This window comes from Cryptomeria japonica, chromosome 1, assembly GCF_030272615.1.
Source record: "Cryptomeria japonica chromosome 1, Sugi_1.0, whole genome shotgun sequence".
In the NCBI taxonomy this organism is placed as follows: Eukaryota; Viridiplantae; Streptophyta; class Pinopsida; order Cupressales; family Cupressaceae; genus Cryptomeria; species Cryptomeria japonica.
The window spans coordinates 20,028,351-20,041,683 of NC_081405.1; the positions used below are offsets into that span (position 1 = coordinate 20,028,351).

Genomic DNA, 13,333 nt, shown 5'->3' on the forward strand with positions numbered 1-13,333 from the left:
CTCGGCTTGTTTCTTTTGTGTTCTCATTTATTGACTCATTGGATGCATCTTCTCATTGAATTTTGCAAAAAAAATGCATTTCTAATTAAATTTAGGCAATTTTTTAAGTTGCCGAGTACTAGCCAAGTTTTTCCCGAGTTTTTTTTTCAGGCCTTGGCGAGTTTTTGCTAATGGCGAGAAGTTCAACTATGCATAACAGTCCCCTATCCTAATAGATTAAATTAATGAGATGCTTTTAATCTGGGTTTTGATGGCTTTGACTATTATGTCAACCAGAAATTTTGTATCTTTAAATAGTCGAGCATTTATTTCTTTTCAAATGAACCATTTAACAAACCCAGGCTATGCATTCTTTAGATCATTTTCATTTCTGAGTTAAGCCTGCTTCAATTGGAAAGACTTTTAAAGATATGCTTCAATGTTGGTTTGATATTATTGAATGTGTTTGCCAAATGGTCTCTCTTTTGTGTGTCCTGTTGCAAGTATTTTGTTATAAAGGATAGTCTACCTCAAAGCCTTAATTTTAAGGTTGTGCTTGTGTGGTCCATACTTATGTCCATTACATGTTAGGTGTATACTGGAATTGCAAAGAGTTTCATAAACAGAAGTAAAGCTAATGAATTTCACTCTTGGACACCCACAATGTCAATAATTGGTTTTTATTGTAGACAAAATGAACAATAATTATCATGAAAAGAAAGAACACCACATAACTATCAAGAATATTTGTATATAAATACCCATATTTCCAGCCTTTTGAATGGCTTGATATACAAGCATGTCTTCAGTTGAGAGACCCCTAAACCTGGATTTCAAAAAATGCATATAAAAATGTGTAAGATCATCAAATTAGGAATGTTTTATGTTCTTAACTACTATTTCTTGCACAGCAAGCATTTCAAGATAGAAATTTAGCAAAAGGTTTCATAAATACAAAACTGAAGTCTACAAGAAATGTTGTTTTTAGTAAGGAATTTCTACACATTTTAGAAGATGACTATCCTAGACTAGGAACATATTTATCACCCCATCTTTGGAATTCCCAAAGCTTAACAGATAAAAATATGTGAAATAAATAAATAAAACGTGTGTGTGTATATATATATGCACATGTCTGTGCATGGGTGGGTGGGTGAATTTTCAACAATTAGTTTGTCATGTGTTACCCTCCCTTAATTCTCAATTGTTAAGTTGAATGATTCTTGGTGGTTTTCTTTAAAGTGAAGCCTTGTGTAAAGTTTAGTTATATGTCGGGTCATAAATTCTTTGAACTTGAACCTTTCTGTTGAACTCGTCAATGTACGAAGTTTAGGTTCAACCGGTCTTGTCGCTCCGTGGTCATGTCTTTAGTAAAGTTTTGTCGGGTGCGTCTTTGAACTTGAACCTTTGAACCACCGTTGTCGAAAGTTCAAGGTTCAAGGTTCAATATGTGTAAGAGTGGAATTTGGTCCGAAGTCTTGTCTTTAGCAAGGTCCATTGTATATTCTCATGTTGGTTCGTCGGTAGACTATTGTAAATGTATTTCAATTTTCAATTCAAGGGGCAAGTTATATTCAAGGTTATTTTCCTTTCAAGTATATGTTAATTCACAATATAATAAATCTGACTATTATCTGGTTTGTTGCAGATAGAGAGAGCATTTATAAATTTCAATGTTCTTCTCACAATCACTGATTGATATATATATATGCCAATAAAGAAGATCAAGCAATACCTTGACCGATCATGTCTATTAGACATGACCGATCAAGTTATTACTTGATCGCACCTCTTCAAACCATAATCGCGTTTAACCGATACCAATCGGTATTTTGTGCTTTACGATTTGCAACCGATATTAATCGGTAGTTAGGCATTGGTTAAGAACCCGATGTTGATCGGAATTTGTATGCAAGGTTATATATATATATAAATCGAAGAATACGATCACAGCAAGATCATATATATGTGAATATCTACATGATTATTGATATAAGAAAAAAAATGAACATAACATATCGAAGAGTAATTATAATAATCATCAGACAAAGGAATGATAACTGAAGTCTTATCATAGTCTATCGATGAGATAGATGATTGAATGAGAGACTTCATTTATCTCTCATTCAATCATTTATCTTACCGAGGCTATCATGTATCAACACTCCCTCTTAGCTAGGGAAGATAAATGAAAGACAGCATATCTAGCATCACATTTCTCATGATAGTCAGTATTCCTTACGTAATCTTAATCTCTAGGGGATCATATCACCTAGACATGTGACATGAAGTATCATCAATCATCTAATACAAGAAATCACATCACCTAAGCACGTGACATGAAGTGTCACCTAAACGCGTGATACAAGCGTTCATCACATCAACTTGTGATGACAAGATACCACCTAAGCACGTGATATCAGTATTGCCTAAACATGCAATACTTTAAGAATAAGCACATGAGAATAGTTAAATTCTCAACTTATCCAAGTTGTGGTATGTGCACTAACATTTTATCCAAATGTTTTACCCCAACACAATCATGGCACATCCATGGCATACCAGAGATCCAAAATGATAACTGGTTTGAACATCATAAGATCGTCACCTTATAATGTTTACATACAAGTGTTCATCATCTGAGAGATCGTCACCTCTTAGACATGAACATAGGGGGTTAAACCAATAAAAGTCCTAACATGACAAAGAAGTTTACACATAAAACATCTTAATAAGTATAGGAGTACAAAGCAAATTAAATTTCAATCATACCAAGGCCTTTTCTGAAGTGCTCAACTTTCACCCTTGAAAGTGGTTTGGTAAGAATATATATTGTCTGATCTCCTGTACAAATGTATTCCAACTGGATCACATTCCTATCTACCATGTCTCGTACATAATGATATGGAATCTCAATATGTTTGGATCTGTCATGAAACACCGGATTCATTGAAAGTTTTATACAACTTTGGTTGTCGCAATGAATAATTGTAGGCTTCATTGGTTCACCGAATAACCCCACAAGCAGCTTCCTAAGCCATACTGCCTCTCGAGCAGCCATGGAGACTGCAATGTATTCGGCCTCAGTGGAACTCTGTGCTACTAATGACTGTTTTCTGCTAATCCGAGATATCATGGCTGAACCTAAACTGAAATAGCATCCTGAGGTGCTTTTCCTATCAGTTACACTTCCAACCCAATCTAAATCTGTGAATCCATGTAAATCTAGTTCAACTTTCTCATATTTGAGACCAAGTTTTAGGGTACCTTGTAGATATCTCATGATATGTTTTACTGCTACCAGGTGTATCTCCTTTGGTTCACACATAAACTAACTCAAGGCATTAACTACATAATAGATATCTGGTCTCGTATTTACAAGATACATCAGGGACCCAATCATTTGCCTGTATAGAGTATGATCTGAGGGTTGTGATTTTGTTGCTGCTTCCTTAAGTTTATGAAGGTTTGTTTCCATTGGAGAGGTCATGGGTCTACAGTTTAGCATTCCAAATCTCTTCAAAATGTCCAAGGTTTATTTACCTTGGTTTAGTATAATGCTATCAGAATTCTGCCATACTTCCAAACCTAGGAAGTAATGGAGTCCCAAGTCCTTCATGTCAAATTCTTTAGCAAGGTCTTTCTTACACTGATCTATGAGGTGATCTTTCCTTGTAATTAACAAATCATCAACATATAAAATCAATATCAGCATATCACCTTTGTCTTGCTTATAGTAGAGATTTGGATTTGCATCATTCTTTGAGAAGCCTAGCCCTGAGAGATAAATGTCAATTCTTTCATACCAGGCCCTGGAAGCCTGTTTAAGCCCATAAAGAGCTTTCTTGAGTTTACATACATGAGATTCTACATCATGAATCTCAAACCCTTCAGGTTGCTCTAGGTATACTTCTTGTGCAATCTCTCCATTAAAAAATGTTGTCTTTATATCCATTTGATGTACTTTCCATCCTTTTGCTGCTGCAATGGCTAAGACTGTTCTTACAAAGGTATATCTGGCTACATGTGCAAAGGTTTCTTCATAGTCAATTCCTTCTTTTTGTGAGAACCCTCTGGCTACAAATCTAGCCTTGTGTTTCTCAATGCTGCCATCTGCAGCATGTTTGATTTTGAAGAGCCATTTGGAGGTGACAACAGATTTTCCAGCTGGCCTAGGAACAATCTCCCAAACATCATTTTTCATAATGGACTGGTATTCCTCAGACATGGCATTCTTCCATACTTGATGTTTAAGTGCATCTGATACATTAGTAGGTTCAGCTTTTGAAAGATCATTCATGAGAGAAATGTAGTTGGTAAGTTTGTTAGGCCTTTTGCTTTCTCTGAAGGTTACTTAAGGGGCAGCATACTTATGAGCTCCTTCTACAGTTTTGGTGGCCCATAGTGGTCTTTTCTTGAAATTTTCTCTAGGTGGGTTTTGAGTTTCACCTTCATTTTCCTCAAGACTCTGAAGCTCAGGAGCAGGGTCTTCATCTATGCTAGGGGTAGGGATATAGACTTCAGGTTCTATTGAGCTTTGGGCTCTTTTGAAGGCTAAGTCTTCTTCAAAGATTACATCCCTACTCAGTTCAATATTCCTCTGACCAGGTATATAGATTTTGTAGGCCTTGGAGGTTTCACTATATCCTACAAGTATTCCCCTTTTTCCAGAAGGCTCTAATTTTAATCTTTTCTCCTTAGTGTTGACGTGTCTGAAATCGCATTGCTGCAAACTCCATACGGCCAACGCAGAATAGAATAGCCGACTGATTATCCTACTCTCTCTTGAGATAAGGAAGTCTCTAATGCTGTTTTCTAAGTTTGATCAAAGGAGACTACCTCAAGGTTTCTTTTGTCAGGTCTTGACTGCGGGATCTCTCAGTGGCTTTATGTGTTTATGCTGGAAACACAAAGGGGGCTTACGTTTGATTAGTAATTTCATATGCGAATTCCCAGGGACCTCTTTTGGTTTTCTTTCAGGTGATGTTGATTTATTTGAAGCTGATTTAGCAAGACTGGATTCCTAAAAAAAAGATAAAATTGGGAGGAAAGAAAGGAAGGGTAGCGAGAGAGAACAGTAAATATTAACTAGGACAACAGATTTACCCAAGCAGACAGACACCTCCAGGAAACCAGGTTAAGCATCATCAGTCATTCAGACACAATGTTTGCATAAACTTAGTGCAATCTTCAAAGGAGAAACCAGATTTTCATATTACCAAATACAATATTAGAACTTCTATATTCATGATACGTGTACTTTTGATAATCGAACTGAATCATAAAATAGCCCAGATTAACCATGCAGAAAGGAAAAAAAAGCAATCAGCTATCCTCTAATGGTATGGACTGTGGAGATTCTATCAGATGCTTGGTAAGAACTGCTGTGTAAAATGAACAGACATAATTAAAAGCTTTCTAATTTAAATGAAGAAGGAGACCATGCACTCACAAGGAAATTTGAAGGTAATTTCAATCCATTGTATTAATTCCTGCAAAATTTCTTCAGAGCTTTCGCAACAATTCAAGAACTTCCTCCTAAATGAGGGAAAACCAGTCCCCTTAAATAGGTTTCCAAAAATGGATGAATGGCCAAGATCTAATCTAAACAAGTGGCCCAGATTCATCCTTACAAAAAGAGGGACCCACACTCATAAATAGGGAGATAAATATCTACAACTACTCAAAAGGAGCAATAACTACCAAAGGATAATTACAACTTTGAAATAATCCAAAAAAGGGAGGTGCACAAAAAACTTTACAATATGTTGACCAAAAGTCAACTGTCACCCTTTTGGGACAAAAGTGCACTTTTTAAGACTTGGAGGGAAAAAAGCATTTTTGAGAAACTGCTTTCTCTATTCTGGTTTCACATTCCTTTTGCAGAAACTGGTCTTCGCCATGCAGGTATTCTCGCCATAAATCACGACCTGCTGCTCGTTCCTCGCGGACATATTCCTGAAACTTGATGCATAATTGGAAGAGGGGATTAAAAGGTGGCATGGGAGGGTGGCGAATTTTGTATTGCATGCCTTCGAGATACTGGTCCACGTGCCTTAAACCGTCCTTCCAGCTGGAGCGATTACGCTCGAAGCATAATATGTCTGAATGGAACTGACCAGCAAAACTTAAGTCTTCAATGGAATAAGAAGCCTTATCTGCTCCCAATCTTCCCTCCCAATCCGGCCGGATTACACTGTCGGACAGGTCATTTATCCACCCCGAAACCATTGATCGGAGGATGGTCTTGCCTAGTTCTTGCATGTTCCCCAGAATCGCCTCACACGCGTCATTTTCTTTGTCAATAATTTCCTGGGCATCGTTCTTCATGGTGACGGTCCAATACCATTCCTTGAGAACACTGATGCTATGGGGACTCAAGATGTCAGGCAGTGTGGGAATTTGTGTATGTGTCCAGAAAAGAGCTCTTAGGAGGGGAAGGGTAGAGGCCGCTACTTCATGCATGTGGAGGGATTCTCTCTTTACTTCTAACAACCTGACGAGAGTGAGCTCTCGATGGAGAGCCATTTCCTTTACTTCTTTGAGGATCTGTTCTCCTTTTTTCTTGATGTCTTGCACCCATTCCTTAACGGCCTTTGCGGTATCCCGGATTCCTTCAAATTCAGTTGTGGTCCTCTGCGCCAATGCCATTGGGGGAATATGGGATTCAGAGGGGTTGTGTAGTGGCCGTAGGAGCTTATTGATGTATCCCTCGGCTTGTTCAGCACGGGCTCGATACATGTCCTTTTCAGCCGTGATTTCCTCGAGCTGTCTGAGTATGTTTTGCACCGAGTCCTTAAATTCCTCCTTTTCTTGCTCTTTTGTAGCTCGTCCGATGGGGACAGTCGTAATGCTATAATCTGCCAGGGTTATTTGATCTGCTAGCTTGTTTACGGGCGGGGTAGCAATATGAAGAGTGCGGTTCCTTTGCCCATCCTTGGTTATCTTAGAGTATGTTCTCGGTTTCTTCTTCCCTTTTGCTTTTGTTTGATCCATTCGTGAGAAGATGTCTTCAAGGTCGATGGGCGCCTTGGTGGCGGCCCTACGCTGAGCTCTGGCGATCAGCCACTCTTGAGGCACCGTCTGGGTTGAGGATAGGGTTAAGTTAGCACCTTGTGCTCCCATACTTTCAACTGGCTGATCACAAATTAACAGCTGTCCCGCCATCGGAGGGGTGGAAGAAGGAGGAAGCTCTTTGTTTGCATCTGAGTTCTCCCCTATCTCACTGAATAATTGTCTGATATCTTCCTGTGATGGTGGCTCCTTGGTTCCCTCGAGCTCATGGATCTCGTCTGTTCTTTGTTCCCCTTCGACAGTTGAGTCGTCCTTGGCTGCATGGAGGAGTAGTAATTCATGGCGGCTCTGCTGGGTAGGTTCATGCACTTCGATCCCCTGGGTGGATGGGATTTCTCCTTCCTCTATCTGGTCACCCGGCTTAGTCGGATTGGGGCCCTTTTGCTCGGTGTCCGGCATATCTGGAGCAGGAGGATCATTGGCTTGGAATGCCTCTATGTCGCTCTGGGAAGGCGGAGCAGGTATGCAATCCAAATCTATGGCACCATCGGGCGAACTGGGGTCTGAAGATGAAGTGGTCTCTGGCCTTCTTATGGGAATCTTCTCCCTCCTTGTTCTCTTGGACGTCCGAGTCCCTCTGCAAGCCTTAGTTTTCTTCCTTTTCTCTGGTTTTTCAGCTGATGTCCTTTCATCTTCGGAAGACTGAGAGTCGAAATTGCCCATCAGATGGTAAGTAAACTGGACCCCTTCATGGACTAGCCTCTCGATCTGGTGTTGTAACCATTGATCTGTGTATCTTGCCGGGGCTGCCATGACTGCTTCGAAATCCGTGATTGGGTCTTGAGACCAATCAACGCCTGGCAAGAGATGCCTCACTGCTTCGAATTCCCGGACTTGGAGACAATTCCCCGAGTCTGTGAGCTGATCCGGGACCCGACGGTACTCAAAGAGTCGCATTTGCTGCACACTCAATCTAGAATATTCCCGTCGCCTGACTTCGTAGTCATCGGAGCAATTTTTCCAGTAATCTTCAATTGACTCCTTTGCTCTGTAGCGCCTACCGTAAGCTCTCTTTGCCAAATTGTCATGATCGAAACATTTTCTTGGGAAATGTTCCTGTAAGCCATAAGAGGCTAGCTCTGCAAGGGACTCTTCTGCTAGGGTGGGAGTTCTCAATTGGACATCATGGTTGCCTATGATCATTGGAAATGCGAATCCAGCCTGCTTGCTTTCTCGTAATAATATGCCGGCAGGGCGTGATTGCCTTGCCACTTCCATGAGGACTACTTTATCGGTTGGGTACCGCGGAAGTCGAAGGGGGGCACCTTCGAAGCCAGCAATTCGGATGTAGGAGAATCTTGGGAACTGAATAAACCAGGCCCCATACCTCTGCACTAAAATGGTAGCTTGCTCCGAGAGCCTTATGTGTAACCCTCCCTGCATTAGCCTGACTAGGCGCATTGTGAAGGCGTCGTTGACACGTTCGTACTGTCCAACCGCGTAAGCCGGGCTGCTCTTTTCCCTTTGAGCTATATCCTGGTAGTGCAGCTGCGGGTAGCAATCATAAACCTTTACCTGACCAGGCCCATTCCCGATCTCACCTTTCATTATTAATCCTGGCAGTGGCTGGTTCTTTGCGAACATATAGACCAAATAGGAGGTCATGGTGAAATACTTATTTGTCTCAAGATCAATCAGCTGAGCGTGGATGTTATCACTTATGATCTGAGCCCAGTCAAACTTAGACTTTCCGGCAAAGACCTGTTCTGTAAAATAGAACATCCATTCTTCAAAGTAGTTGGACTTAGGGAGTCCCATGACTCGGCTAAGTAAGGTGACCATATCACCATGTTCATTATGAAAGTCACTTCTGGGGGTCTTTTTCACAATCCTGGTGCTTGAAGGCCTTTTTTCTTTGAACCATTCTTCGTTAATTAGTGCCTTGCATCGAGCTGGGTTCATATCATACGCCCCCTGTGCCTCGTCCATTGTTGTAGCTATGGGATTATTTGGAAAGGGGATATCAAATGCATCGCCGATAGCCTCAGGGGAGAAGTCGGCAATAGTGATATCTTCCAGAAGCACTAATCTGGACTTTGGCTCGTAATGCCGAGCAGCTTCCACTACTAACTCATAGTTCTGGATTGCTGGAGGAAAACCTGCTGCTTGGGCGATGCCACTTTCCAGCATTTGCCTAGGCCTGCCATATGCATTGGGTGAGAAGACCCGATCCCTGAAATCCTGAATATCAATGTGGCCAAGGTCGGTGTCACCAATGTTGTCCCAGATACTCTGGACCTTTGACTCTCTTAACCCTCCCCTCTGATACTGATACTTCATTCTTTCAACTTTCCGTGGGATGTCTGATTTGGATGCTCGTGAGGTTTCTGCTGCAGCGGGTGTTTTTGATGATTCTGCCGCTGATTTAGGCATTTATCCTGCACAGCCAGACACGGATTACAAGGTGACACGAGAATGACGATGCGGGTTAGATAATAACAGAAGTGTTTCAACAGACCGAGATTAGCTTAAATGTCACTCTGGGCTAACAATCTGATTAACTTCTACAGCATCATATTCCTGAAGATTTATGACTAAGCATTCTTACTCTCGAATTTTTTGGATCAATTTTAACAAAGGCAAAACATGAGAATTTTGAAAAGAGATGCAGTTTTCGGCCAAACTCCGGGAATAAGTCCTAAATTTTGGATGCTCGAATGATGGAGATGCAGACTCTAAGCATTTCAAATTTTGCGTATTTGCGTATTTGATTCACACATTTTAAATGACCGTACGCGATAAGGCGTACTTACCTGATTGGAGCGAATGATGGGTGATTGCCCGACCTTGTTGCGTGGGGCGAGCGGATGATCCTGCAAAATTTGAATCCCAACGGTTATCCTTCCTGTTTAAATTTTCGCGGTTTGGAGGATGAAAGAGGATTTATCAATTTCACATGGTTCTGTGCCTAGCAACCTGAATTTTAAATGGTTGATGGGAGGATGATGCAGTGTCTTACCTCCTTGTTTTCGGATTTAAGAGTTCCTTTCGAATTTTGAATTGGAGGTGTTCGAATCTAACCTTCGTGGTTTTGCTCGTCCTGACCTCCGCGTTACACACTGTGCCTTCTGCGTTTAATGTTTTGCTTGCTTTTGGACTTCGTTTTTAAACTTTCACCTTGGAATTTCGGACGCTTAGGGTCCGAAAATGCTGCTTGCCCGACCTTGTTGAAGCTCGAACGCAGGGGCCCGAAGTATGCGTGTTTGATATGGTTGCTTTTAAAGCCTTAACACTCCCTTTTCATTCGGAGCTTAGGGCCCGAAGTATGCATTTCGATGTTGTTTTAGAAACACCACACTTTCCCTTTCGGAGCTTAGGGTCCGAAGAATGTTATTTGATATGTTTTAAAACTTACACTTCGCCTTTTTCGTTCGGACGCGGGGGTCCGAAGTGTGCCATGCGCTGCATTTTTAAAACCTCAGTTCGCCCTTTTCATTCGGAGCTTAGGGCCCGAAGTATGCATTTCGATGCTGGAGAAATGCCTTTAAAACTTACTTCGCCCTTGGTCATTCGGACGCGGGGGTCCGAAGTGCGTCTCGATGTTGTTTTTGAAACACCACACTTTCCCTTTCGGAGCTTAGGGTCCGAAGAATGTTTGATATGCGTTTTTTTAAAAACTTACCTTTCGCCCTTGGTCATTCGGACGCGGGGGTCCGAAACGTTGTTTTTGATGTTGCTTTTAAAAACTTTAACTTCGCCCTTTTCGGAGCTTAGGGTCCGAAGTATGCATTTCGTGTGTTTTTAAAACTTTAACTTCGCCCTTTTCGGAGCTTAGGGTCCGAAGTATGCATTTGATACGTTTTTTAAAACTTTAACTTCGCCCTTTTCGGAGCTTAGGGTCCGAAGTATGTTATTTGATGTGTTTTAAAACTTACACTTCGCCTTTTTCGTTCGGACGCGGGGGTCCGAAAACGCGGTTTTTTGAACAGTGTTTTAAAACTTCACTTTGTTGGAGTTCGGACCTAAGGTCCGAAATGGATGTTTGCACAATGTTTTAAAACTTCACTTTGTTGAAGTTCGGACCTAAGGTCCGAAATGGTCGCGCAGCATTACGTTTTAACTTGATTTTGGACATTTCGGACCTGGGGTCCGAAAATGGTCACGCAGCATTACGTTTTAACTTGATTTTGGACATTTCGGACCTGGGGTCCGAAAATGGTATTCCACCTTACGCTTTTAAATTTTGGATTTTCACTTTCGGACACTTAAATCCAAAAAGAGGAGCGCATAACGTTTTTTTACCTTAACTTGACTTTCGCCAAGTTCGGACCTGGGGTCCGAAAAGGAGATGCATTATGTTAAGTTTTGAAATTTTGGAACAAACTCTCGGTATTTACGCCCGAAAGCCAGATCAGTCAAAAGGGCTTATTGGTTCATTACTCCAACGTTGATCAGCTTACGGGCTGATCACGAACTCGCTCGAGGAGACACGAGAAACTCTGATTCGATTCTCGGGATGACGATCAAAAAACTCAAAACTGGAAAGGGGGACCCTGTCGGCGACAGGGGGCGTATGCAACGCACAACACTTAGGTACCAGATATAGACAGGACACCCAAATATTCTAAGGTGGCTGATATCTGGCTTTGTTTTAGTATAGACTTCCTTAGGGGTTTTATCTTCAAGATGGGAGTGACAACATTTATTTTGTATATATACAGCAGTGCTGGTTGCTTCTGCCCAAAGATTGGTATTTATATTCTGATCAAGAATCATGGCTTTGGCAGCTTCTACAATTGTCCTATTTTTCCTCTTAGCTACCCCATTTTGTTGAGGATTATAAGGTATAGCAAGCTCCCTCTTAATCCTAGCATTTTTACAAAAATCTTTAAACAAATCTAAGGTGTATTCTCCCCCATTGTCAGTTCTTAAGGTTTTAATTTTATTTCCTGAGTAGTTTTCTGTTAGTGATTTAAATTCCTTAAACCTATTAAGGATCTCTTCTGATTCTTTACATTTCAGAAAGTAGATCCAAGTTTTCCTAGAGTAGTCATCAACAAATATTACATAATACAAAAATCCCCCTAAAGAAGGTACGGACATAGGTCCACATACATCAGAATGAACTAACTCCAAAACTTTGCTTGTTTTCCTAGTACTATTTTGAAAAACACCTTTAGCATTTTTACCTAGGGCACATCCCTTGCATGCCCCTGAATGATATTGCTTTAACTTAGGTAGGCCTGTGACAAAGTTTCCCATTGATGATAAAGCTCTAAAATTCAGGTGACCTAGTCTTCTATGCCAAACTTCATTAGCATCTGTAGTTTCATGGATTGGGGCTAGGTTGGGCTCTGTGCACAACTCATACAAGAAGTCTTGTCTTTGACCAATGGTTTTAGCTTTCTTGATAGATGAATTCTTTGGCCAAGCCAACACTCTGTTGTCCATGAAGGTCACTTTGTACCCATTATCCTCTAGTGCTGATATAAAGACTAGATTTCTCTTGATGCCTGGGACATATAGTACTCCTTTAAGTTGCAATGATACACCTGACTTCAGTTTGATGGTTCAGGTTCCAACTCCTCTGACTAGATGTGTGGAGTCATCTCCGATAGTCACTTCCTCATCATTCTCCTCTATCATGGAGTCTAGCACTTCTCTAAACCCTGTAATGTGTCTGGATGAGCCATTGTCGATCACCCAGGAGTTAACCTTGTTTGATGCTTGGTTTGTAAGTGCTGAGTAGAGTACATACTTCTTGGAGTCATCTTCCCCTTTAGATTTTCCTATTTTGGCAAATGTGGCTTATTGTTTGACTCTTTCCGGACATTTGGCAACATAGTGTCTGAATTTGTCACATCTGTAACATTGAATCTATGAAAGATCCTTCTTGAAGGCGTTCTTGCCATGACGACCTTTCCTCTTCCTAAATTGTTTCTGCTTGCTTTTCTTATTGGATTTTGTATTTAGGACTTGAAGATCTTCATCTATATTCTTTTGTTTGATCCCTTTCTTATTTAACCTTGATTCTTCTTGGAGACAGTCTGCCTTTAGACTTTCAAACTTTGGAAATTTAGCCCTTGCACTGATGCCTTGGACGAATGTTTCCTATATACTAGGCAACCCATCTAGACCAATAAGTGTTAATTCTTTGCTTTGGATCTCATATCCAAGGGTTGCTAGCTCATGCCTTAGGGCTCATATCCACATGAAGTAGGCATTGACTGACTCCCCTGTGATCATAGCTATATGATTTATTTCTCTTTTTAAAGCCAAGGTTCTACTTGCATTGGATATCTCAAATGCATCTTCAAGTGCTTTGAACATGTTGTAGGTC

The 13,333-nt window shown here is 40.9% G+C and overlaps 1 protein-coding gene across 1 annotated transcript in view; it reads right to left on the minus strand.

The window, feature by feature from the left end:
* LOC131031208 (uncharacterized) overlaps positions 1 to 13,333 on the minus strand; it is a 99,975-nt gene that overhangs the window by 64,066 nt on the left and 22,576 nt on the right. The window contains exon 5 of the mRNA XM_059207840.1: positions 741 to 805. Within this exon, the coding sequence (XP_059063823.1) occupies positions 741 to 805 (65 nt within the window). The remainder of the gene's footprint in view (positions 1 to 740; positions 806 to 13,333) is intronic.